Raw genomic sequence first — 23,995 nt, forward strand, 5'->3', positions numbered from 1 at the left:
GCTGCCCTAAAGTCATCTCCTAACGGTAAAAGCCCAGGGCCGGATGGTTTTCCAGTCACGTATTACAAGGCCTTTCAGGAGAAACTCAGCCCCCTTCTTCTTCAGGCCTGCAATGCCATTTCATTAACGACTCCTCTATCAGGCCAGTCCTTAAGCGCCCATATTACTGTCATCCCAAAAGACTCTAAAGACCCGACGCTCCCTTCCAACTATAGACCGATATCGTTATTAAATGTAGATATTAAATTGTTCGCAAAACTTATGGCTAATCGCCTTAAACCATTACTGCCAGATATACTACACCCTGATCAGGTCGGCTTTGTTATGGGCAGAGAGGCAAGGGACAATACTATTAGAGTCATTGATCTGATAGCGCATGCGCAGATAACTGATACTCCCCTCATACTTCTTTCCACAGACGCAGAAAAGACCTTTGATCGGGTGGATTGGGATTTTATGGAGGCAGTGCTCCGACGCTTGGGTCTAGGAGATGTTTTTTTGCAGAGAATCCTTTCATTATATAGAGCCCCGTCGGCCCGGGTAAGGGTGAATGGCGTTCTTTCTGAACCCATATCAATCTCCAATGGCACACGTCAGGGTTGCCCGCTGTCACCCTTAATTTTTGTTCTATGCATGGAGGCCCTGGCTCGGGCAATTAGATCCAACCCTAGCATCACGGGCCTGCGAGTGGGCAAAATTGAGCATCGTCTGGCCCTCTTTGCAGATGACCTATTGGCGGTCATAACAAATCCTTTGATTTCCCTACCCAACCTTATGAAAGAATTCATACGATTCGGAGACATGTCGAATTTTAAAATTAATTATTCAAAATCCATGGCAATGAATGTCACGCTCCCACCTGCTGCGGTATACTCCTTATCGCAATCATTCCAATTCACATGGCAAAAATCCCATATTACATATTTAGGAATTCAAATCCCATCGACACTCACTACTATAGCTAGTATTAACCACACTCCTTTATTGCGCAAATTGCGACAGGAGATGAAGCACTGGCTCACGCAGAGATTCTCATGGCTAGGCCGTATAAATATAGTAAAGATGAACATTCTCCCCAGGTTGCTATACCTTTTCCAAACCATCCCTCTGAAACTTCCCCCACAATTCTTAGCCGAAGCACACAAGGCGATAAGCCATTTCATTTGGGACGGCCGGAAGCCTAGGTTCAAGCATTGCCATTTATCTAGGCTGAAATCACAAGGCGGGCAACAATTACCTATGATTACCACATATTACCATGCCGCACTACTACATAGAATTATAGACTGGTCTCGCCCTGCTTCCCATAGGAAACAGTGGGTCGACCTGGAATCTTCTTCCACTAATCTTAACCTACAGGCAGTGCCCTGGTCCCCTAGGTTTGGTCGCTCACCACATCTTACTGTGGGGCCCACATTGGCTCTATGGAGGACACTTCGTTATAAAATGGGACTCGCGTCTAAACAAACGTCCCTTATGCCTATATTCGACAATCCATTATTCCCCCCGGGCAGGTCCAATAAGATTGCTTCTAGATGGGGGGGGGGAGGGTGTGACTAGGGTGATTCACTTGATTGCACATGGCAAACTTAAAACGTTCGCTGAAATACAGAAAACGGGCGATATACCCGCTAAAGACTATTGGTTCTACCTTCAGGTACACCACTTTGTTACATTACAGCGAGAGGCGACAGACCTTTATAAGGCTCTCACTCCCTTTGAATCCATGTGCAGTCAGGAGATAGCCCCCTCACATGTGGTGTCAGGCATCTATAAGATTCTTCGACAGAGTTCTTTTCTTACGGTCCCCTCTTTCTGTGACGCCTGGGATAAAGATCTGAAACATCGGGGAATCAAGATCCAATGGGACACACATTGCAGGGTTATGGCACAGTGTTCCACTAGTTTGGACATTGTGGAAACACAATACAAATTACTGACAAGATGGTATAGATGCCCGTCTCTCTTACATAAAATTTACCCCGCAGTCTCTCCCCTATGTTGGAGATGTAGTAAGGATACTGGCACATTGATCCACATATGGTGGGACTGTCCGTTAATTATCCCATTTTGGAACACAATTATGGACCTGTCAACAAAGATTTTGGGAAGCCCGGTCCCACTGGGTCCGGACTTCTGGCTACTATCACATTCAGATATACCCCCTTCTCGCTACAAGAAGTCCCTTCTTAAGCATTTAAATAATGCGGCAAGAGCTATACTCCCGGTACATTGGAAATCCACTAACCCACCGACAATATGGGAGTGGTTCCAGCGCATTGACTTCTATATGTATATGGAAGATGTTTATTCTGCCGCCTTAGACAAATATTCGGACTATGTGGCAACCTGGTTTCTTTGGATTGACTTTAAGACCACTAAGACCTATGCTGACTATGCACCCTGAATACACACTGAATATGGAAGTTCATGGGGCCCTCACACTGCCCTCTAAATGTCTTTACGTCCGTGGCTTGTTGCCCCCCCCCCCACATTTTTCTTCTCCTTCCTCCCTTCTTCCCCTTGTCTCCCCCTTCTTTTTGTTTGTTTTCAATGGTTTTTGCGACCTCACACTTTGTCTGAATACTGTGTTACTATGCAATATTGCTCCGAAGTTGCTCTTTATTCCAGATTCTGTAACTTTTTATGAACGTTGCACGGTTTAGGATAACGTATATGAATCTGTTAATTTCTCTTTTCGCAAGCAATCATTTATTGATGTTCTGTATATTTACAGTTGACAAGATATGAGACTGTTGTATACGCTCTATTTTTGATATGTGTGTTGACATATTTGGAAAAATGTTCTATATTACAAAATGAAAAATAAAGAATTAAAAAAAAAAAAAAATTACAGGAGCTGATTGGTTGGTACTTATCTATCTCCACTTTATCGTTCTTCAAGCTTTGATACATCTCTCCCTTTATTACTGCAAGCATGATCCCAACATATAGCAAATAGACCCATTATACCGGACAACAACTTTTACACAAGTCAAATCTTGGCAAATGTATTGCAAAAAAACCTACCTTTTTTTCTAAGAGTCAGTGGAGAAATATGTAAGTAACTGTTTCATGTAAAATGCAGCCATAGCTTATTTATGAAACATGTGAGCCCATACTGTATGTATATTCCCAGGTAAATAAACAACCTATCCTATGCCATGTTGTCATCGTTAGAGATGAGCTGGTCTATGCAAATCAATGAAAGCATTCCACAATGTGTTTATCATATAGATGTGTGAAAAAATGTATTACTTTCCAATGACACAAACACATTTTTGTCACTTGTTCTTTCTACATGCAGGGTCATATGTAATAGCCTGTGAGGTGCACGCTTCAATTCCGGACAGTTTGACCTTATTTGTAAGGCGGCTATCATTTCAAAGGCAAAACCAATGTTTATTTTTTATTTTTTTTAAAGTTAAATGTGAATATAGCATATTTGCGAAAGTTACAACATGGTGGTAAAGAGATGGAGATATTTACCAATGACCAATAACCACAAAGATAGTTGATAAAGTACATATGAGTAATGGTATAAATGCATATAAAAGCGAAGCTGGGTACAAAGTCAAAACAACAAATATTTGTAACTAGCCTGTCACGCAACATATAAAGTACCTGGGATTGTTTATTACTGCACAGTGCCCAAATGGAAAATGTACTGTACCTATTAAAATGGAGGGGTACCATTGTCTAGTATTTCCATATTGTACCACGTAGTCAAGTGAACAATTTTAAGAATATATTCTTTGGTATTCCCTGGTAGACTGACAACAAAGGGTAGCCAAATATAAAAAAAACTTACCAGCTCTAGATTCATACATTCTATCCAGTCCAATTGATATAAATACGTTAAACAAGGAAACATTAAAGTGAGGGAAATAGGTTCCGAATGTATTCATTGAGATATAGTAGTCTTTTTGGCCGCAGCAGCGACACATGCCAATAATAATCTAGACCCTACCAATGGTTTGCAAGGGTCGGAGGGGTTATAATAATTCCAGAGTGCCTATGACATAGATGACATAGATACCTTAAAAGGTATATGTAGTACAGGTTGAGTATCCCTTATCCAAAATCACACATTTTTGGGTTCCCTACTGAGATAATGACATATATAGTATATATTATGTGTATATATAGATTATATATTTTATATATATATATATATATTATAGATATTATATAGCTATATAATATAATATACATATATAAGTGTAATTATCTAGTAGGTGAACCAAAAATGTGTGATTTTGAATTTTGGATAAGGGATACTCAACCTGTATATCATTTATATAAGCTTGAATTTCTATCCAAAATACCTAGACTACATCACATGACCACATACAGTGGATAATGTCCACTTCGGGTATAGAGCATTTGAAACAATTCTAGTTGTCCAAAACCAAAGTTTAACTTTTTTAAATGATTGCAGCTTGAAAAATACAGGCAGACTTGTTGGAATTTCTGCAGAGCGTGCCGCTCACAGGCTATTACATAAGCCCCGCAGTCATTAACATTTTTCCTTTGATTTTGTAATAAGCATGTACTGAATCTTGTGTAATGAAGTGTCAGATAAGTACTGCCAATGGAAGAGAAAAGCCAGCCCGAAGGCACCATTGCTAATGATAGAATTCCCAATGACATTTAATTTTATTCTGCCTACGGGTTGGGTTTGTGTGAGTGGTGGTCAGGAGACCGCTGGTCACAATACCGACGGCATGATCCCGGCTGGGAGATGTCCGGCGGGGGTGAGCACAACGAAGCCCCTTGCGGGCTCGCTGCGCTTGCCACGGGTTCTATTCCCACTCTATGGGAAAAGTCCCTGTTGGTCGGAATGCCGACTGGTGGGATTATGTGCGGACGGGATGTAGTGGTCGGTATTGTGGAGACCGCCGGTCACATAACTACATCCCCTGCCTACAATACTGTTATTCTGTCACATGACTGGGCCAGAGATACTATTAGAAACATGGACTGTATGTCACTGAGAATTGAAGCATTGATGCTTTGGGTCCATTTCATCTACATCAGATTTTCTGCAATATGTATGTAATAGTTTTTAATAGTAGAACGTATTTCACCTTTGTTCAGCGCAACTTTATGCCACTTTTCCATTTCCTAGGCACAATGAATCCTACACATGGACAAACCCTACTTGCTGTGTACATAATATAATTGTTGGCAAATTGTGGATTGAACAGTACGGCAATATGGAGATTACTAATCACAAGTACGTGTTGAGGACACTGCCCAGCATTTGCAGAATTCCCAATATAGATGTAGAGCAGATATTAATTTGTCTTCATTCACAGGACTGCTGACAAGTGCATTTTAAATTTTAAGCCTTGTGGACTGTTTGGGAAAGAACTGCATAAAGTGGAAGGATATATTCAGGACAAAAGGTGAGCGGCCAGGTTCACGTAGAAATAAGAGGCTTTCTCTGGCATACATGTAAGAGAGAGGGAAAGAGCGAGATGGTTTGTGGGGGTGGTGCTTCATGACAATAGAGATCTAAAACGTAGCATGCTTTATCTAGTATTCTACACTGAAACGTTCTGAAATGTCATTGTTTTAAATTATATAGTTGGATTCAAGATATAATTTAGACAAACAATGTAACATGAACATATACAAACATAAAAGGCTTTCCATTATTTATACTACATTCTTATTTAAAAATTGGGGAAAAAATCAGCTATTGTATGGCATAAAGAGCCCTTATGCATACAGAATCCTGTCTTGTATAATGGTGCCTACATATACAGTATGTGGTGTGTTTTACTGCCACAGTTATACAGCCCACAACAGAGTAGTTAAGTTTTAATAGAGTATTATATTTCCCTTCTTACAGATGCGTCCTCATACATCCAGCCTCAATACGCCACACAGCGTGATATGCCTGGCGTGAGTGAGCTGACAGGTTTAATGCAACTCTGTTAGGTTCGGCCATCTTTTTTGGGGGAAAAAAGCGTCACTATGCAAATAGGATGCACAAGCAGACTGCTGAATAAAATGATATGCGGCATGCATATATTCTGTGTGCGACCAGTATCTGCATACGAAATGGTACGTTACAGTGTACTCTAGGAAAACACTGCAGCGTAGCATTTTATATGCAGATACAGACGCAGTTGCAAACAGAGTATGGCATGCCGCATATCCTTTTAATCAGCATAAACTGCTTATGCGTCCTATTGGCATCATTTTGCAAATAATATTAATGCACGAAAAGATGCTCAACGCTACCAACTCACACTACAGCATGGCATGACTAGTAAGGCTGTTTAACGTGCAGGGAGGCTTGATGTACGTGGACACATCTGTATGCAATCTTTGTAAAATCTCTGTAAGGCCAAAATACCACAATAATAATGTCATGTTTATAGAACCAATGTATTCTTCAGAAAGGCCTTTGTCCAGACTTAAAAAAGAATGTTGCATACATGTAATATTTGCTGACTAGCCCACCTCTTCTAAACTACTAGTACAGGTGAGACCCCATGCTGTGGACCCCCCCACAGTTTGTCAGTCACTCTCCCATCAGTGCCCTGCAATAGACATTAGTCCCAGGCAGATTATTTTACATTTCTAAGGGCATTAAATCATTGTCAGTGGTCAAGACTGAGAAGGTGCCCAGGCATGTCCACTGTCAATGATTCAGTAACATGAGTTTACGCTGACTGCTCTCACAACTGGTAACTTGAGAGCAGTAATAATTAAAGCACCTACAATGGTGAGTAAATTCCGGCTTTGGGTTATGTTTATGTGCAATCCATCCTTAAGTTTCTTGCAAAATTTATCCTTTCAAAAAACTTATCCTTTTAAAATCCCTCATATCCTGCAACAGCAACACCACTATAAAATTACCCAAAGTTATTTCTCTTACGTCCTAGAGGATGCTGGGGACTCCGTAAGGACCATGGGGTATAGACGGGCTCCGCAGGAGACATGGGCACTTTAAGACCTTTTAATGGGCGTGAACTGGCTCCTCCCTCTATGCCCCTCCTCCAGACCTCAGTTAGATTCTGTGCCCAGAGGAGACTGGGCGCACACTAGGGGAGCTCTACTGAGTTTCTCTGGAAAAAGACTTTGTTAGGTTTTTTATTTTCAGGGAGCTCTGCTGGCAACAGGCTCCCTGCTTCGTGGGACTGAGGGGAGAGAAGCAGACCTACTTTACTGATGGGCTCTGCTTCTTAGGCTACTGGACACCATTAGCTCCAGAGGGTCGGAACACTTGGTACGCCTAGCTGTTCGTCTCAGAGCCGCGCCGCCGTCCTCCTCACAGAGCCGGAAGATAGAAGCCGGGTGAGTATGAGAAGCAAGAAAACTTCAAAGGCGGCAGAAGACTTCAGATCTTCGTGAGGTACCGCGCAGCGGTCGCGATGCGCGCCATTGCTCCCACACACACACACACACGAGGCACAGCAAGGGCGCAGGGGGGGCGCCCTGGGCAGCAATAAGTACCTCATTAAAGGTCACTGGCACGCATAGATACTGCATGGGCAGTATATACAGACCCCCGCCAGTATAAAAATTAGCGGGACCAAAGCGCGCCATCAAGGGGGCGGAGCTTAGTCCCTCAGCTCTAACCAGCGCCATTTTCTCCACAGCTTGCTGCAGAGACGCTGCTCCCGGTCTCCCTTCACCGCTGTATACAAGTAACAGGGTGCAAAACAAGGGGGGGGGGAGGCACATTAATTTGGTGCTAGTGTGATGCACAAAGCGCTTTCGGGTCTGGGACATTATTAATATTTCAGACCGCAGTGGCGCTGGGTGTGAGCTGGCAAACTCCCTCTCTGTCTCTCCAATGGACCTTATTGTGGGTCTGTCCCCTATATCCCAGTGTGTGTGGGGGTGTCAGTACGTGTGTGTCGACATGTCTGAGGCGGAAGGCTCTTCCAGAGAGGAGGCGGAGCAGAATGTAATGGTGATTCCGTCTGCACCGCCGACTGCTGATTGGGTAGACATGTGGAATGTTTTGAATGCAAGTGTGGCTTTATTACATAAAAGGTTGGACAAATCTGAGTCCCAGAACCAAGCATGGAGACAATCCATGGATATTACTGTGTCACAGAACCCATCAGGGTCCCAGAAACCACGGATTCCGACTCCAGTGATGACGCGCGGTTACACCCAAGGGTGGCCAAGAGTATTCAGTACATGATTATTGCAATAAAGGATGTATTACATATCACAGAGGACCCTTCTGTCCCTGACACACGGGTCTGTATGTTTAAGGGGAAGAAACCTGAGGTAACATTTTCCCCATCCCATGGGCAGAATGCTCTATTTGAAAAAGTTTGGGAAACTCCAGACAAAAGACTGCAGATTCCTAAGAGAATTGTTATGGCATATCCTTTACCCTCACAGGACAGGTTACGGTGGGAATCATCACCCACGGTAGATAAGGCTTTGACGCGTTTATCCAAGAAGGTGGCGCTACCGTCTCCGGACACTGCGACACTAAAGGATCCTGCGGACCGCAGGCAGGAAACTACCTTGAAATCGATTTATGCGACTACGGGAACCCTGCTCAGACCGGCGGTAGCGTCGGCATGGGTGAGTAGCGCGATTGCAGGATGGGCAGATAACTTGTCATCTGACATAGACACCCTCGACAGGGAGAATGTATTGTTGACATTGGGTCACATCAAGGACTCAGCGTTCTACTTAAGGGAGGCTGCGAGAGATATTGGCCTCTTGGGATCAAGAACAAAAGAAATGCTCTGCGCTCCCAATCACTTAGAGTTAATTGACCAATCAATTAAAGGCAGTCTATCATGGAGAATAATTGACTCAATGAGGCTTGACCCCTTTTTAAAAAAAATATTTTATCAAACAATTAGATACCACATAAACACATAAAACAAACAATACATGAAAAATTGACAATTTAAAAATTCAGAGGTTAATACCTCTAGCATATGTAAGCAGAAACACTGTATCTATAATTGTAAATGTGCTATTAAGACAGTATACAATGTAACTAAAGTGCAAAATTGAATATCTTGAGAGAGAGGCTCTCTATCAGAATGTCAATTGATTCTACCACTGGCGTCCCAGTGTAAAATCATATATACTGTCCACAGAAGGCTCCGCAAAAACTAGTATGGGACTATTAAGGCAAAACAAACAATGATAGTTACCCCCGTGCTGGTTCCTGGAGTTTATCACAGGGTCCTGTATGCAAATGCACGAGGTAGATGTAATGATTTTTAGTTGATGCCTCAGTGATAATTGGAAGGCAAACTTGCTGAAGTGCTCTCACCTTCGTTAGAGAAGCCGGCAATTGACCATATGATGCTATTGTATTAGGAACTTCCCAACAGGGGATGTGATTAATTCAGCTGGTGATAGCAGTGTGGTAAGGCAAGTTACTGATGGCTGATGATAAAGTGGTCTCACTGCGGAGATCCGTTCGTATCCCTAGTCGCGGCAGTTTCCAAAAATACAATGCCGTGTAGCTGAAATCACCTTTTGCCTCACTGCGGAGGTACGGTTCCTGAAGGTCAGTTGGCTGCAGTGTAAACGCCGGAAGGTGCCGGGAGCCGAGAAGCTAAGGAGCCTGTCTGCCAGATATCAGATGTCCAATAATGAACTCGTAGAAGGGGGCGTCGACGCGTTTCGTCTCCTAGCAACGGAGACTTCCTCAAGACGAAGCCTTGACGGAGCCTTCTGTGGACAGTATATATGATTTTACACTGGGACGCCAGTGGTAGAATCAATTGACATTCTGATAGAGAGCCTCTCTCTCAAGATATTCAATTTTGCACTTTAGTTACATTGTATACTGTCTTAATAGCACATTTACAATTATAGATACAGTGTTTCTGCTTACATATGCTAGAGGTATTAACCTCTGAATTTTTAAATTGTCAATTTTTCATGTATTGTTTGTTTTATGTGTTTATGTGGTATCTAATTGTTTGATAAAATATTTTTTTTAAAAAGGGGTCAAGCCTCATTGAGTCAATTATTCTCCATGATAGACTGCCTTTAATTGATTGGTCAATTAACTCTAAGTGATTGGGAGCGCAGAGCATTTCTTTTGTTTGTGTTTCATAGTGTTTTTCAGCCTAGCCAGCTGTTTTGCTCAGCAGCCGTAATTTCACTATTTTTGTATCGATCACCAGTTGGTTAATTTATTATTATTATCTATAGCGCCAGATTTATACAGTTTGGGATTTATCTCCAGCTGTATTTATATACAAGTTTCTCTTGGGATCAAGGGCCAATGCCATGGCAATTTCAGCTAGGGGGGCGTTGTGGACCCGTCAATGGACTGGTGATGCTGACTCCAAGAGACTTATGGAGGCCTTGCCTTACAAGGGTGACCTTTTGTTTGGGGACGGCCTCGCGGACCTGGTTTCCACAGCTACCGCGGGTAAGTCTTCTTTTTTGCCTTTTGTTCCCCCACAGCAAAAGAAAACGCCTCCATACCAGATGCAGTCCTTTCGGTCTCATAAATTCAGAAAGGGACGTGGATCATCCTTCCTCGCCAGAGGCAAGGGTAGAGGGAAAAGAACACCAGCTGCGGCTAGTTCCCAGGAGCAGAAGTCCTCCCCGGCCTCTACCAAATCCACCGCATGACGCTGGGGCTCAGCTGCGGGAGTCCGCACCGGTGGGGGCACGTCTTCAGCTCTTCAGCCAGGTCTGGATTCATTCGAACTTGGATCCTTGGGTGCTAGAAATTGTAACCCAAGGATACAGACTGGAGTCCGAAGTCGTGCCTCCACACCGATTTTTCAAATCGGCCTTACCAGCTTCTCTCCCAGAGAGAGAAATAGTTTCAGCTGTGATACAAAAGCTGTGTCAACAGCAAGTGATTATCATGGTTCCTTGGTACAACAGGGAAAGGGGTTTTATTCAACTCTATTTGTGGTCCCGAAGCCAGACGGCTCAGTCAGACCAATTCTGAAACTAAAATCCCTAAACCTGTATTTAAAAAGATTCAAATTCAAGATGGAATCTCTCCGGGCAGTGATTTCCAGTCTGGACGGGGGGGATTTTATGGTGTCGCTAGACATACAGGATGCATACCTTCATGTCCCCATATATCCTCCTCATCAGGCGTTCCTGAGATTCGCTGTGCAGGATTGTCATTACCAATTTCAGACGTTGCCGTTTGGGCTTTCCACGGCCCCGAGGATTTTCACCAAGGTAATGGCGGAAATGATGGTGCGCCTGCGGGCAAGGTGTCACAATTATCCCGTACTTGGACGATCTCCTGATAAAGGCGAGATCAAGAGACCAGTTACTGAAAAGCATGGCACTCTCTCTGAGGGTACTACAACAACACGGCTGGCTATTAAATTTGCCAACCGACAACTCGACTGTCGTTTTTGGGCATGATTCTGGACACGGAACGGCAGAGGGTTTTTCTCCCAATGGAAAAAGCTCTGGAAATCCAGAACATGGTCAGGGATCTGCTGAAGCCAAAAAGAGTGTCGATTCATCAATGCACTCGAGTGTTGGGAAAGATGGTGGTGGCCTACGAGGCCATTCCGTTTGGCAGGTTCCATGCAAGAACATTTCAGTGGGACCTACTGGGCAAATGGTCAGGGTCCCATCTCCAAATGCATCGGATGATAAGCCTGTCCCCCAGGGCCAGGATATCTCTCCGGTGGTGGCTCCACAGCGCTCACCTCCTAGAGCAGGCATTCCCAACCACGGTCCTCAAGGCACACCAACAGGGCAGGTTTTAGTGATATCCAGGCTGCAGCACAGATGGTTAAATCAAAATAACAGAGCTACTAATTAAGTCACCTGTGCTGAAGCCTGGATATCACTAAAACCTGCACTGTTGGTGTGCCTTGAGGACCGTGGTTGGGAATGCCTGTCCTAGAGGGTCGCAGGTTCGGAATCCAGGATTGGGTTTTGGTGACCACGGACGCGAGCCTCCGAGGCTGGGGAGCGGTCACACAAGGTAAAAAATTTCAAGGAATATGGTCAAGCCAGGAGACTTGTCTGCACATAAATGTGCTGGAATTGAGGGCCATATACAACGGCTTGAGACAGGCGGAGCATCTTTTTCGCAACCTACCTGTACTGATCCAGTCAGACAACATCACAGCCGTGGCACATGTAAACCGCCAGGGCAGAACAAGAAGCAGACCAGCGATGGCGGAGGCCACCAGGATTCTTCGCTGGGCGGAAAATCATGTAAGCGCTCTGTCAGCTGTCTTCATCCCGGGAGTGGACAACTGGGAAGCAGACTTCCTCAGCAGACACGCTCTCCATCCAGGAGAGTGGGGGCTTCATCAAGAGGTCTTTGCAGAAGTGACAAACGGTTGGGGACTCCCTCAAATAGACATGATGGCGTCACGCCTCAACAAAAAGCTTTGGACGTATTGTTCCAGGTCGAGGGACCCTCAAGCAATAGCAGTAGACGCACTAGTGACACCGTGGGTGTATCAGTCGGTCTATGTGTTCCCACCACTTCCACTCATCTCAAAGATATTGAGGATCATAAGAAGAACAAGAGTTCAAACGATACTCATTGTTCCAGACTGGCCTCGAAGGGCCTGGTATCCAGATTTTCAGGAAATGCTCACAGAAGATCCTTGGCCTCTTCCTCTAAGAGAGGACCTGTTAAAACAGGGGCCGTGTGTGTTCCAAGATTTACCGCGGTTACGTTTGATGGCATGGCGGTTGAACGCCAAATCCTAGCTAGGAAATGTATTCCAGGAGAGGTCATCCCTACTCTACTTAAAGCTAGGAAGGAGGTAACGGCGAAGCGTTATCACCGTATCTGGAGGAAGTATGTGTCTTCGTGTGAATCCAGGAATGCTCCTACAGAGGTTTTTCAGCTGGGTCGTTTTCTCCATTTTCTACAGGCAGGGCTGGATATGGGCCTAAAGTTAGGCTCCATTAAGGTGCAGATTTCGGCTTTATCAATATTTTTTCAGAAGGAATTGGCCTCTCTTCCAGAAGTGCAGACTTTTGTGAAGGGAGTACTGCACATCCAACCTCCTTTTGTGCCCCCAGTGGCACCGTGGGACCTAACGTGGTGTTACAGTTCCTTAAATCACATTGGTTTGAACCACTTCAAACTGTTGAGTTAAAATTTCTCTCTTGGAAAGTAGTCATGTTATTGGCTTTGGCATCTGCAAGGCGGGTGTCAGAATTGGCGGCCTTGTCTTACAAGAGCCCCTATCTGATTTTCCATATGGATAGAGCGGAATTGAGAACTCGTCCGCAATTTCTACCTAAGGTGGTTTCGTCGTTTCACATGAACCAACCTATTGTAGTGCCGGTGGCTACGGATGTCTTGGAGGATTCCAAGTCCCTTGATGTAGTCAGGGCTTTAAAAATCTATGTAGCCAGAACGGCTCGTATTAGGAAGACGGAGGCTCTGTTTATCCTATATGCGGCCAACAAGGTTGGCGCTCCTGCTTCCAAGCAGACTATCGCACGCTGGATCTGTAACACGATTCAGCAGGCTCATTCTACGGCGGGATTGCTGTTACCAAAATCGATACAGGCCCATTCCACTAGGAAGGTGGGCTCTTCTTGGGCGGCTGCCCGTGGCGTCTCGGCGTTACAGCTTTTCCGAGCAGCTACTTGGTCGGGTTGAAACACTTTTGCAAAATTCTATAAGTTTGATACCCTGGCTGATGAGGACCTCTCTTTTGCTCAATCGGTGCTGCAGAGTCATTCGCACTCTCCCGCCCGGTCTGGAGCTTTGGTATAATCCACATGGTCTTTACGGAGTCCCAGCATCCTCTAGGATGTAAGAGAAAATAAGATTTTAAACCTACCGGTAAATCTTTTTCTCCTAGTCCGTAGAGGATGCTGGGCGCCCGTCCCAGTGCGGAATTAATCTGCAGTACTTGTACATAGTTATTGATATGTCTACACAAAAGTTGTGTTGCAGTTCAGATCTAGCTGTTGCGGATCTTATTTGTTCATACTGTTAACTGGTTTAGTTATATCCCAGGTTGTACGGTGTGTTGTGGTGTGAGCTGGTATGTATCTCACCCTTAATTAACAAAATCCTTTCCTCGAAATGTCAGTCTCCTCTGGGCACAGTTCCTATAACTGAGGTCTGGAGGAGGGGCATAGAGGGAGGAGCCAGTTCACGCCCATTAAAAGGTCTTAAAGTGCCCTTGTCTCCTGCGGAGCCCGTCTATACCCCATGGTCCTTACGGAGTCCCCAGCATCCTCTACGGACTAGGAGAAAAAGATTTACCGGTAGGTTTAAAATCTTATTTTTAGGGAAGTGCATTATCGTTACCTACAGATACTGGTATAGCGCTCTCCCCATAATTAGTGAAAATACCCTAATGTTTCACAGAAAGATTCTGTTCTCCCTAATCTCCTTAAGGACACCTGTGTTACAGTTTGGGACGCTTTGGCTGTATCTTATGTGTGTGTTCTCTTTTGTGGGTTTTCATTTCTTATGCAGCAAGAAGAAGTTGTGTGCTCTGTATGGAAAGTGGACAGAGTGCCTGTATAATACTGATCCTGCTACATTTGAAGCATTTAAAAAAAATGACAAAAAAGGTGGAGACGATAAGAAAAACTCCAAACAGGTAAACCCTGAAATTTGAATGTGTGTTTCTTTCTAATAGCAGCCTCCAGTATTTATACCTATAGCAAATGGAATAAATACTGTATATTCCTTCCATGGCTCTTTGCATGGTGTGAGCAGAGCGTCTGTTTTTTGTTGTTGTTTTTTTTAAATGATATGGAGCATGCCTATATTCTGTGTGTAATTGTGGCTCTCTCTGCAATACCACACTGTAGCATAGCATTTTGTATGCAAATACAGTCACAGTCGCACACAGAATATAGGCATGCTGTGTTTCATTTTAAAGCTGCTTGTGTATCCTATTAAAATACTTTGCGTCTAAGATGCATTTTTCGAGGAAAAATGCAAAAAAGGATGTTCGGCGCTACCGAGTTACACGGCACTCATTCGCTATTTGTACCGTGTCTAGCAGCGCACGGAGCAAAGATGTAAGAGGACACACCTGTAGTTACATAAATATTAAGCTTGCAGTGAATGCAGGGCAGACACATACACACAATAGAGAGCGTTAGAGTGCTTTTGAATACCTAATTTATATTACAAGATTTATGTCCACAACTGGATTGTCCATATATCAGTCATATCATTGGCAGAACATAATCGGAATTATTCAGAAACCTTTGCCCTTACTGTGATTATCTTTTACCAGTCTGGCAGTACAGAGGAACCTGATGAAATGCCGTTACCAGATTGTGAGAGTGTACAAGTTATTCCAGGGAGCAAGCTGCTGTGGCGGATAGCCCCTCGGCCCTCCAACTCTGCACAGGTAAGACACATCTAAAATCCACAGACATGTAACATACATATGTAGCAATGGCTATACGGATACTACATACATTGTTATGCACATCAAGTAATGGCGCTTTGAGGAAACACACTGCATCATTTAAAGTTTTTTCCTAAAGCTTATCTTTTTTTTTTTTCCCCACATGCATTACCCTTTTTCTACCACTAGATGTCACATTTAGCCAGCTGCAGTGCCAGAAAGCCTTGGTTGGTTGCCATTAAACAGGGGGGAAATATTGTAGGTTCTCTCCCTACCAGAAGCGGAAACCAGCACCAGACTAATCATGATATATAAAATAAAAAGGAAATAAAAGATAGACATGTTTTTAAATAAACTTTAATGAAATAGGACTCCTCTTTTACCATCATAATAAAAAACAAAAGCTTCTGTATTGGCAAAGTCCAATAGGAAGTCTTTGTAACCAATAAACTACAGAGATTACACTGCCTGTTGGGGACATGTGAAGGAGATCTTGCAAGTGCCGCAGGTGGAAAAAGAGGGCATCTTCAAATCCTCTAAATTAGTGACCCACCACCCGGACTGCAGGGTTCCCCTTTATCCCCTCCCTGTAACCCTCTTCCCCAGGCATTCCCAACCTCTGTCCTCAAGGCCCACTAACATCCCATGATTTTGTGATATAAATGCTTGAGCACAGGTGACTTAATTAGTACCTCAGTTATTTTGATATAACCATCTGTGCTGAAGCCTGGACATCACTAAAACCTGCACTGTTATTGTGCCTTGAGGACCGAGGTTGAGAATGCCTGCATCTCCCACTAAGCTTCTACCTGTCACTGTCTCTACCGTCACCCTCTGCCTCTACCTCTACCGTCACCCTCTTTCATTACACACTGCCTCTGACGTCATCCTCTAGGCCTTACCCCTTACCCTATGCCGCTACCTGTCATCCTCTCCACATCATCCTTTTCTATGCCTCTATTTGTTACCTTCTGCCTCTGCCTATCACCCTTTGCCTCCCCCCCCAGCACTGTCTGCCAGCAGACCCATATGTGGAGCCTCTGAGCAATGTTGCTGACATCAGACACTGTTGAGTTTAAGGAGGCACAGATTATTGTTATTTGATTAAAGGGGAATCAGATTATTTATTAAAGGGGACACAGATTATTATTATTAGACACAGGGATGCCATATGTATTGTTTGGCCTTTACGTGGTGCACTGCCATGTGCCATATTATGAACTCCGCTTGGGACCTAGAAGTGAGGGGGCCCACTACTCACAAGTTCTGCCACTGGCTCGAATACTCATGACCTTTGACATGCACTTAATCCTTTTTTGACCATTTTCTTGATGATGTACAAAGTAATATTTCTTTGTTTGTGATAGAAATATTGATAGAATTGCGATAGATATCCTCTTCTAGAATGTATAATTAGCATTAAAGGAATGATTGTTTTGTAAAAGGAATAAGATGATGCTTAGGTCCATGCAAAATATTCTCTAAGAATGTATGACGGGATCCCAAGTATTAGTATTTTTGTACTGAGACATTTAGATGTAATCCCACCTCTGGTGAACTCTGCCAAGGCTTCAAATATTTCAAATGGAGCACATCCAGCAGTGACTATTATCACAGTTGTGAGGTATGGGGCTAGAGGGGCACAAGGGGAATGGGACTATATGGTGGCCACAATAGCTAACGAGCCCACGAATTAGGAGTCAAGCATGCTAGTATATTATAATACTGGGTAAAAGAATAGCAATCAGAACAGGTAAATTGCATAAACTCAAGCGTTTATTTGCAATAGTGAATTGTTGCTAAATAAACTCTTTTCTCTAACGTCCTAAGTGGATGCTGGGGACTCCGTAAGGACCATGGGAATAGCGGCTCCGCAGGAGACTGGGCACATCTAAAGAAAGCTTTAGGATTAACTGGTGTGCACTGGCTCCTCCCCCTATGACCCTCCTCCAAGCCTCAGTTAGATTTCTGTGCCCGACGAGAAGGGTGCACACTAGGGGCTCTCCTGAGCTTCTTAGTGAAAGTTTTAGTTTAGGTTTGTTATTTTCAGTGAGACCTGCTGGCAACAGGCTCACTGCATCGAGGGACTAAGGGGAGAAGAAGCGAACTCACCTGCGTGCAGAGTGGATTGGGCTTCTTGGCTACTGGACATTAGCTCCAGAGGGACGATCACAGGTCCAGCCTGGATGGGTCCCGGAGCCGCGCCGCCGGCCCCCTTACAGAGCCAGAAGAGCGAAGAGGTCCGGAAAAATCGGCGGCAGAAGACGTTCCTGTCTTCAATAAGGTAGCGCACAGCACTGCAGCTGTGCGCCATTGCTCTCAGCACACTTCATACTCCGGTCACTGAGGGTGCAGGGCGCTGGGGGGGGCGCCCTGAGACGCAATAAAACATGACAGAAATACCTTACATGGCAAAAAATACATCACATATAGCTCCTGGGCTATATGGATGCATTTAACCCCTGCCAGAATATACAAAAAACCGGGAGATAAGGCCGCCGAAAAGGGGGCGGAGCCTATCTCCTCAGCACACTGGCGCCATTTTCCCTCACAGCTCAGTTGGAGGGAAGCTCCCTGGCTCTTCCCTGCAGTCACTACACTACAGAAAGGGTTAAAAAAAGAGAGGGGGGCACTAATTAGGCGCAGTATTAAAACATACAGCAGCTATAAGGGGAAAAACACTTATATAAGGTTATCCCTGTATATATATAGCGCTCTGGTGTGTGCTGGCATACTCTCCCTCTGTCTCCCCAAAGGGCTAGTGGGGTCCTGTCCTCTATCAGAGCATTCCCTGTGCGTGTGCTGTGTGTCGGTACGTTTGTGTCGACATGTATGAGGAGAAAAATGATGTGGAGACGGAGCAGAGTGTCTGTAACAGTGATGTCACCCCCTAGGGGGTCGACACCTGAGTGGATGTACTGTTGAAAATTACGTGACAGTGTCAGCTCTATATAAAAAAACAGTGGTTGACATGAGACAGCCGGCTACTCAGCTTGTGCCTGTCCAGACGTCTCATAGGCCGTCAGGGGCTCTAAAGCGGCCGTTACCTCAGATGGCAGATACAGACGCCGACACGGATACTGACTCCTGTGTCGACGGTGAAGAGACAACCGTGATTTCCAGTAGGGCCACACGTTACATGATTGAGTCAATGGAAAAATGTTTTTATACATTTCTGATAATACGAGTACCACCAAAAAGGGGTATTATGTTCGGTGAGGGAAAAACTACCTGTAGTTTTCCTGAATCTGAGAAATAAAATGAGGTGTGTGATGATGCGTGGGTTTCCCCCCGATAACAATTGATAATTTCTTAAAAAGTATTGGCTGCATACAATTTCCCGCCAGAGGTTAGGGTGCGTTGGGAAACACCCCCTAGCGGGGATAAGGCGCTCACACGCTTGTAAGAACAAGGGCTCTACCCTCTCATGAGATGGCCGCCCTTAAGGATCCTGCTGATAGAAAGCAGGAGGGTATCCAAAAAGGTATTTACACACATACTGGTGTTATACTGCGACCAGCTATCGCCTCAGCCTGGAGGTGCAGTGCTGGGTTGGCATGGTCGGATTCCCTGACTGGAAATATTGATAGTATATTATTGCCTATAGAGCATTTAAAAGATGCATTTCTATATATGCATGATGCACAGCGGAATAATTGCCGACTGGCATCAAGTATAAGTGCGTTGTCCAATTCTACCAGTAAAATGGTCAGGTGATGCGGATTCCAAACGGCATTTGGAAGTATTGCCTTTGAAAGGGTGGCCACGGCAACAGCTGGGAAATCCACGTTTGTACCCCAGGTCGCCTCTCAAAATAAGACGCCGTATTATCAGGCGCAGTCCTTTGTTGGCAAGCGGACAAAAGGTTCCTCCTTTCTGCTCGTGACAGAGGGAGAGGAAAAAGGCTGCAGAGATCAGCCAGTTCCCAGGAACAGAAACCCTTTCCCGCCTCTGCCAAGCCCTCAGTATGACGCTAGGGCTTTACAAGCTCAGGCACGGTGGGGGCCCGTTCTCAATGAATTTCAGTGCGCAGTGGGCTCACTCGCAAGTAGACCCCTGGATCCTTCAGGTAATATCTCAGGGGTACATATTGGAATTCGAGACGTCTCCCCCTCGCCGTTTCCAAAAGTCGGCTTTACCGACGTCTCGCTCTGACAGGGAGGCAGTTTTGGAAGCCATTCACAAGCTGTATTCCCAGCAGGTGATAATCAAGGTACCCCTCCTGCAACAGGGAACGGGGTATTATTCCACACTATTGTGGTACCGAAGCCAGACGGCTCGGTGAGACCGATTCTAAATCTAAAATCTTTGAACACTTACATACAGAGGTTCAAATTCAAGATTGAGTCACTCAGAGCAGTGATTGCGAACCTGGAAGAAGGGGACTACATGATGTCTCGGGACATCAAGGATGCTTACCTTCATGTCAAAATTTACCCTTCTCACCAAGGGTACCTCAGGTTATGGTACAGAACTGTCACTATCAGTTCAGACGCTGCCGTAGGGAGGGTCCACGGCACCCCGGGTCTTTACCAAGGTAATGGACGAAATGATATCCCTTCGAAGGAAGGGAATTTTAGTTATCCCTTACTTGGACGATTCCCTGATAAGGGTAAGATCCAGGGAACAGTTGGAGGTCGGTGTAGCACTATCTCAGGTAGTGTTGCGGCAGCACGATTGGATTCTCAATATTCCAAAATCGCAGCTAGTTCCGACGACTTGTCTTCTGTTTCCTAGGGATGATCCTGGACACAGTCCAGAAAAAAGGTGTTTCTCCCGGAAGAGAAAGCCAGGGAGTTATCCGAGCTAATCAGGAACCTCCTAAAACCGAACCAAGTCTCAGTGCATCAATGCACAAGGGTTCTGGGTAAAAATAGTGGCTTCCTACGAAGCAATCCCATTCGTTAGATTCCACGCAAGAACTTTCCAGTGGAACCTACTGGACAAATGGTCCGGGTCGCATTTTCAGATGCATCAGCGGATAACCCTGTCACCAAGGACAAGGGTATCCATCCTGTGGTGGTTGCAGAGTGCTCATCTTCTAGAGGGCCGCAGATTCGGCATTCAGGACTGGGTCCTGGTGACCACGGATGCCAGCCTGCGAGGCTGGGGAGCAGTCACACAGGGAAGGAATATCCAGGGCTTAGGGTCAAGCCTGGATACATCACTTCACATAAATATCCTGAAGCTAAGGGCCATTTACAATGCTCTAAGCTTAGCGAGACCTCTGCTTCAAGGTCAGCCGGTGTTGATCCAGTCGGACAACATCATGGCAGTCACCCACGTAAACAGACAGGGTGGCACAAGAAGCAGGAGGGCAATGGCAGAAGCTGCAAGGATTCTTCGCTGGGCGGAAAATCATGTGATAGCACTGTCAACAGTATTCATTCCGGGAGTGGACAACTGGGAAGCAGACTTCCTCAGCACGACCTCCACCCGGGAGAGTGGGGACTTCACCCAGAAGTCGTCCACATGATTAAAAAACTCGACAGGTATTGCGCCAGGTCAAGAGACCCTCAGGCAATAGTTGTAGACGCTCTGGTAACACCGTGGGTGTACCAGTCAGTGTATGTGTTCCCTCCTCTGCCTCTCATACCCAAGGTACTGAGATTGATAAGATGGAGAGGAGAAAGCACTATATTCGTGGCTCCGGATTGGCCAAGAAGGACTTGGTAACCGGAACTTCAAGAGAGGCTCACGGAGGATCCGTGGCCTCTACCTCTAAGAAGGGACCTGCTCCAGCAAGGACCCTGTCTGTTCCAAGACTTACCGCGGCTGCGTTTGACGGCATGGCGGTTGAACACCGGATCCTGAAGGAAAAAAGGCATTCCGGATGAAGTCATCCCTATCCTGATCAAAAGCCAGGAAGGATGTAACCGCAAAAACATTATCACCGCAATTGGCGAAAATATGTTGCGTAGTGCGAGGCCAGTAAGGCCCGACGGAGGAAATTCAACTGGGTCGATTCCTACATTTCCTGCAAACAGGAGTGTCTATGGGCCTGAAATTGGGGTCCATTAAGGTTCAGATTTCGGCCCTGTCAATTTTCTTCCAAAAAAGAACTAGCTTCAGTCCCTGAAGTTTAGACGTTTGTAAAAGGGGTACTGCATATACAGCCTCCTTTTGTGCCTCCAGTGGCAATCTGGGATCTCAATGTAGTTTGGGTTCCAAAAGTCACATTGGTTTGAACCACTTAAATCTGTGGAGTTAAAATATCTCACATGGAAAGTGGTCATGCTGTTGGCCCTGGCGCGTGTCAGAATTGGCGGCTTTATCCTGTAAAAGCCCTTATCTGATTTTCCATTCGGACAGGGCGGAATTGAGGACTCGTCCTCAGTTTCTCCCTAAGGTGGTTCCAGCGTTTTCACCTGAACCAACCTATTGTGGTGCCTGCGGCTACTAGGGACTTGGAGGAATCCAAGTTGCTGGATGTTGTCAGGGCCCTGAAAATATGTTTCCAGGACGGCTGGAGTCAGGAAATCTGACTCGCTGTTTATCCTGTATGCACCCAACATGCTGGGTGCTCCTGCTTCTAAGCAGACTATTGCTCGTTGGATTTGTAGTACAATTCAGCTTGCACATTCTGTGGCAGGCCTGCCACAGCTAAAATCTGTAAAAGCCCGTTCCACAAGGAAAGTGGGCTCATCTTGGGCGGCTGCCCGAGGGGTCTCGGCTTTACAACTTTGCCGAGCAGCTACTTGGTCAGGGGCAAACACGTTTGCTAAATTCTACAAATTTGATACCCTGGCTGAGGAGGACCTGGAGTTCTCTCATTCGGTGCTGCAGAGTCATCCGCACTCTCCCGCCCGTTTGGGAGCTTTGGTATAATCCCCATGGTCCTTACGGAGTCCCCAGCATCCACTTAGGACGTTAGAGAAAATAAGAATTTACTTACCGATAATTCTATTTCTCATAGTCCGTAGTGGATGCTGGGCGCCCATCCCAAGTGCGGATTGTCTGCAATACTTGTACATAGTTATTGTTACAAAAATCGGGTTATTATTGTTGGGAGCCATCTTTTCAGAGGCTCCTCTGTTATACTGTTAACTGGGTTCAGATCACAAGTTATACGGTGTGATTGGTGTGGCTGGTTTGAGTCTTACCCGGGATTCAAAATCCTTCCTTATTGTGTACGCTCGTCCGGGCACAGTATCCTAACTGAGGCTTGGAGGAGGGTCATAGGGGGAGGAGCCAGTGCACACCAGTTAATCCTAAAGCTTTCTTTAGATGTGCCCAGTCTCCTGCGGAGCCGCTATTCCCATGGTCCTTACGGAGTCCCCAGCATCCACTACGGACTATGAGAAATAGAATTATCGGTAAGTAAATTCTTATTTTGTCTATGCAATTTATCTCCTTGGGGTGCCATTTTGGTTGTCTGTACTACTGAATTTCTTCTGGCACCTAATCTGAAATCGGGTTATATTATCAGTGGAGTGTCAACAAGCCTAGGTGGAGAAGGCAAAGCACTGATATACTAGGTAGCAACCATCTAGCTACCTCAGAACACCTACAAATGTAGACGTACAATGTGAGGAAAGTCAGGCACTGAGCGATGTAAAACTCCAGCTCACTGCATTTACGATATGTTCACTGCACAATGTACATTGTATCACTGATGACTGACCTATACCTGTCTTGTTCTATCTGTCTTAGATGTACAACTTCACTCACTTTGCTCTGGCCTTGAATGAGCTGGATAAGGGTATGGAAAGCTTAATCCCTAAAACAGACTGCAGACTACGGCCTGATATTAGGGCGATGGAGAACGGAGATATTGGTAATTTTAGCATTGTGATTACAAATAGCTGAAATGCTACATGGAGTGGCTGTTGTACAAGGGGCTTGGCCATGTGGAGTCCACAGTCATTACTTTAGATGGTCTTCAGTCTCATTACCTGGGGCATAGGCAGTTTTGTATACATTTATTTGGTCACGTTGCCTTTTCAATTAGCTATCTACAGAAACTTAAAGGGCCCATACAGTAGAACGATAATGCCCGATTTCATCCGATTTCAGGCATTTGGCCTGATATATCGGGTGAAAGTGGGCATTTTGGAGGTGTTTTTGATCCGATCCGATGCACGTTCCCTTGAGCATCGGATTGGATCCTCCAGATTGAAAGTGCTGCACTTGTGATATGTCGGACTACGCAGGCATGGCTGGGATCGCCCAAGATATATCGTATGCAAAAGGACAGCATACGATGTATCTTGGGTGATCCTGCCGCCCGGGGGGCTGCCAGGGTAATCGCCTGCGACATGTCAGACGGACATGTCGCAGTAGTGTATGGGGCCCTTTACGACTGCATCGATAAAATATACTTACTAATGCACAGCCAATACAAAAACTCGGGTAGCAGCCACAGCCTAAACACAGGAGAGGCTAGCTTACCCAGCAAAAGTAACACCACTATCATCAATAACGGAAGTTACTCCCGATCACGGCCACATTAAAGAAGAAGAAACAGGGTAAGTTAGGGATAGTTCATTTGAAAGACTTTCCTACCTGCTGAAAAAAGCACTTAAAGCTCCAACAAAATATCAACAGAGGAGCTGTAAACATTGCACTTTCCCCTTCCCTCCCTTCCTTTCCTTATTCATTTATTTTCACTTATTATTTCTATTTATATTTATTTTATATATTTATTTGTATTTTTATTTTTATTGTTGTTTTTATTTTTATTATCT

General features: G+C 45.1%; 1 protein-coding gene across 2 annotated transcripts in view; it reads left to right on the forward strand.

Annotated features, from left to right (window-relative positions):
- Positions 1 to 23,995, forward strand: part of OSBPL1A (oxysterol binding protein like 1A) — a 537,997-nt gene that overhangs the window by 504,119 nt on the left and 9,883 nt on the right. For both annotated transcript variants that reach the window (XM_063923609.1, XM_063923608.1), the window contains 5 exons: positions 5,132 to 5,239; positions 5,322 to 5,411; positions 14,417 to 14,543; positions 15,192 to 15,308; positions 22,962 to 23,085. In XM_063923609.1, the coding sequence (XP_063779679.1) occupies positions 5,132 to 5,239; positions 5,322 to 5,411; positions 14,417 to 14,543; positions 15,192 to 15,308; positions 22,962 to 23,085 (566 nt within the window). The remainder of the gene's footprint in view (positions 1 to 5,131; positions 5,240 to 5,321; positions 5,412 to 14,416; positions 14,544 to 15,191; positions 15,309 to 22,961; positions 23,086 to 23,995) is intronic.

Source organism: Pseudophryne corroboree, chromosome 5, assembly GCF_028390025.1.
Source record: "Pseudophryne corroboree isolate aPseCor3 chromosome 5, aPseCor3.hap2, whole genome shotgun sequence".
Classification (NCBI taxonomy): domain Eukaryota; kingdom Metazoa; phylum Chordata; class Amphibia; order Anura; family Myobatrachidae; genus Pseudophryne; species Pseudophryne corroboree.